Source organism: Amborella trichopoda, chromosome 2 (genome assembly GCF_054954075.1).
Source record: "Amborella trichopoda isolate Santa Cruz 75 chromosome 2, AtrichopodaSantaCruz75HAP2 v2.0, whole genome shotgun sequence".
In the NCBI taxonomy this organism is placed as follows: domain Eukaryota; kingdom Viridiplantae; phylum Streptophyta; class Magnoliopsida; order Amborellales; family Amborellaceae; genus Amborella; species Amborella trichopoda.
In genome coordinates this window covers 57,374,548-57,378,506 of record NC_142337.1, presented here as the reverse complement: position 1 = coordinate 57,378,506, position 3,959 = coordinate 57,374,548, and the positions used below count along the sequence as shown (strand labels likewise).

General features: G+C 38.0%; 1 protein-coding gene across 1 annotated transcript; it reads right to left on the bottom strand.

Annotated features, from left to right (window-relative positions):
- Positions 1-1,126: 1,126 nt before the first annotated feature.
- Positions 1,127-2,569, bottom strand: LOC18431317 (uncharacterized). Its single transcript, XM_006841442.4, has 2 exons — positions 2,268-2,569; positions 1,127-2,149 (listed from the first exon to the last, which is right to left on the bottom strand). The coding sequence occupies exons 1-2, from the start codon at positions 2,398-2,400 to the stop codon at positions 1,380-1,382; spliced, it is 903 nt and encodes a 300-aa protein (XP_006841505.1). The 5' UTR covers positions 2,401-2,569; the 3' UTR covers positions 1,127-1,379.
- Positions 2,570-3,959: the final 1,390 nt, after the last annotated feature.

Here is a 3,959-nt window from a genome sequence, read left to right as displayed (position 1 = left end):
TTTACGAGAGAACAGTGTGCGTTGGCTCGCCATAAATTCTCTCCCATCTAAAATTTAGTAAACTTTTTCTCGAGCAAAAGCCAGTACTTTATTGCCCTTGAGTAATTTACTCCTTTTGAACATGGATGTAACATCTTCAACCCAAGGGCCAACTTGCACGCAAGTCTGTGTTTGAGAAAAGGGCCCCGGTTTCTATACGACCAACCCCACATATGTAAAAAATGAGGGCTTTTAAATAAATATATTTTTGAGATGGATTTTAAAAATTAATCTTTAAAGACACATAATCTTTAACATGGAGATCTGAATATAAAAATTAAATAAATAAATTTTAAAAATTATAAATAATAATTCTAACAAGAAAACATTTGGACAGTTAGTTTCTATTGTTTTTAGATGGAATACCTACTTGCATCTACAATTTCTGGACTGGACTATGTATGTAAAAATACAGTCCAACCTGCTTGAAACAATTTTCCTTGAGGGACTAGGATAATACCATCATTCAAAATGAATTGTTAAATTTTTTGATGCCAAAACCTAAGTACTTCAAAATTCAAAATCAACGTTTCTTTTCTATTCAATTGTTGATTATTATAGTAATTTTCAAATAAAAAAAACTTTACAACAACCTACGCGGGAGGAAGTCAAGTTTACATCATGCTCCCACAAAAGCATGTGAATTGATTTCATTATTTGGACAGTTTCTGAAAATGAGGAATTTGGAATAGCAGTTAACGGGATTCAATCGAGTAACTTGGGACTCTTCCAACAAGGAGCAGTATATAAACTTGACAAACTCAAAATAATAAAAGGCAATTTATAAGAATTATATTCCTTTTGTAATTCATGCATTAACAAATTCTTAGTACAATTATTTAAGGTTTTGATGATCAATTTTGAATTTTTAACAATTTTCTGCATTTTTATACTCCCCCCTCTCAATTTTATTGGTATTCTTTTAGACATTTACTGCTCTTTTCTTATTTTAATGTTGCTTATTTTCACTACTTTTTTTTTTCTCAAATTTAGAATTCATTTCCAAATTTATAGCCTCTTTATGTATTCATTTATTTATTTTTAACTCCTAACGCATGAGATGGGTGCGAGCAGGGCTACATTAACATTTCCAGAAATAATTTCCTCAAATTAAAATTTTAGAATAGTTAATGTGAAATTACAACACTCTTTAACATTAATGAAAAAAGAATCGACAAATCACCGACTTTTCACCGGTATATCCAATCCTCCGCCGGGAAAAAGCCCAACAATCTCAAACGAAGAATTTCGAATCCCACGACAGAAGACTAAAAGTTGCAGAAACCTCAAACCCTCAAAGTTTTCTCGCCTCTATTTACAGAGAGAATTCCCTTTCTCGGTCACAATCCCGCCGCTTGAGGAGCGGCCATGAAAGGAGCATCATCAAAGCTCCATAGCTCCATTGAAGCTCCAACCCCTTCTTGTATGGTCTCCGCGTTTTCAGTGGCCGCTCCGTCAAGATAAGGGATATCGAAAAATTTCATATAAGATTCAAAAGCAGATAGAGACTCTGATAACTTCTCAGCTGTGTTCTTCTCCCCTTCTGCTGCTTCTGCAACCTTAATTTCAGGTTTAGCCTCGCTGCTTCCTTTGCTCTCTGGTTCAGGAAATGGACTTGGTGGCATCTCACTACAACTCGCTAGAGATTGAGAACCAACCTCGACAGACAAACCAGATGCTTCATTGTTTATGTCGAAACCGTAGAGTTCCGAGGTGGTAAAGGGCTGGACATTGTTCGAGAACAAGAGCAAATCAGAGCCATTAGATTGCTCATTCAGGCCTAGGTCAAAGCTCTGGTTATCATGGTGATTGAGCCCCTGGTATGAGTTGGAAGAAGAGAAATTCAGGGTTCGAGGCTCTGAAACTGAGGGTTTTCGCTTAGGGCTTTCAAAAGGGAAGTTAAGCTTGGCCTTGCTGCCTCTGATCTCTCGAGCTTCTGCGTCATAAGCCCTGGCAGCTTCTTCAGCTGTGTTGAAAGTTCCAAGCCAAACCCTAACCCCTTTTCTCGGATCTCTTATCTCAGCCGCCCATTTACCCCATGGACGTTGCCTGATTCCCCTGTACAAATTCTTCCTCTTCCTTTTACCACCTTGAGAAACGGTTGAATCCCCTGTAAAATAAATAAAAACCCGATCAGACATCTAAATCTCCGTTCCTATGGAGGATTTTAAAGACAAACGCTAATTGTAAACCAAAAGAATGAAGGATTAAGGGGAAAAAAAACCAACCTGAAGAGAAAGGCCTTTTGTTGGAGGAGAGAGAAACCGATTGAGTCTGGATTTCATCTTTGTTGTAGCGGTAACCGCAGACTGTTGAGCGGCTCCTCGAAATGAAGTCGGAGATGATGGCACCACCACACATTTTTAGACAGAGAAAGAAACAATTGTTGATTTTTGGTTAGAGAGAGAGACAGAGAGAGGGGGGTTTTGATCTTCAAAAATGAGGGCAAGACAAATATGTTACTGTTTCCTTTGGGGAAGAGTTGAGGTCAAGGGTTTTTCAAGAGAGAGAAACTGAAATGTTAAGGCACGAGTAGAGAGAGAAAGAGGAGAGGGGTATTTGTACCCCCGGGCTGGTGCACCCTTGAAGTTTCCCAGATGGTCTGATGGACCCACGTGCACTGGACCGGACTAGTTTTCCTCCAAATTTCATCTACCCAAACTACCCCGCATCCACAAACCTTATTTCCATTTCGCCATTGTAGCGACCGTCTTTGCATACACGCAGCCGCCTTCTGCGATGGACAGTGAGGATTGGATCCGGCAGAAGATCTCACCCGTCCAAAATGAAGAGAAAGAAAAAGGGAATATAAGTAAAAGTGCCTCGCCGCAAGGCTTATCTGGAGAAGAAAAGTAGAGTTGAAAGCGGCGGCAAGAGAAAGGGACCCATCCCCTGCATGTAGAAGTAGTAAAGGGCGGATTTAGGAATGCATTGATTAATGATTAGTTTCATTGAACCGAAAACTACACTTTTCAAACTTCAAAGTTTGACACTGTTATATAAAAAAGTTGGTGTAGGCAGGTCCGGATTTGGAGACAAATTGGGATGGGAGAAAATATAAAGAAATGAGTCTTGAGGCCCAAGCAACAACGAAACGTGCTTAAACGCTGAGAATTGAGATTCATGCGTCGGGGGCGTCTCTCTTATCTCTAGGTATAAGTAATCTATTTTACATGTGTATGTTTATGGGTGGTTCATCTAAACAAGAAATTAACAAATTAACGGTCCAAATGTTTTCATAATAAAATTGTTATTTTTAATTTTTAAAATATATTTATCTTTTATATTTATAGGATTTTCGATCCTATGCACAAATGAACACGATCCCACTGTGGTACGGAACACATTCTTTAAAATTGTGGATCTTGTTCTTGAATAAATTAGATCTCTGGTCCCAAAATTTTAGAAGCATGATCCTTACGTTCCCGAAATTCCATCCCAACTTTCTTAGAACTTATTAAAAACAAAATTTTAAAAAAAAAATATCTTTTAAAATGAAATAAATATATTTTAAGCTAAATTTTTATACAAGTGGAGCTCCGCTATAAGAAAGCAAACTAATCATACACAAAACACGATCCTTCCTTGAATGGGGCTCAACCCTTTCCAAATAGAAAGAATGGACTTATAAAAACCATGTCCAATAACTTATCCAGCCGACATTTTCATAGAGGAGAGATCCTAAGTGTTTTGGTCACCAACAAATTTCCGAGATTTCTACCAAGTAGCCTAGGGGAGAAAGATTCTATGTATCAAATGCTATCTATGGTAAAACTTAATAAACACAAAATATCCCGTTTCTTCTAGAAAGATAGTTCTACGTCGGCAAAGCTGGCCTGACCCACACTAGCCTGAACGGACCTTGGCCCTATCCGAGTTAGGCCTAATAAAATATAAAGTAAAATTTAAAGATAGGGCGA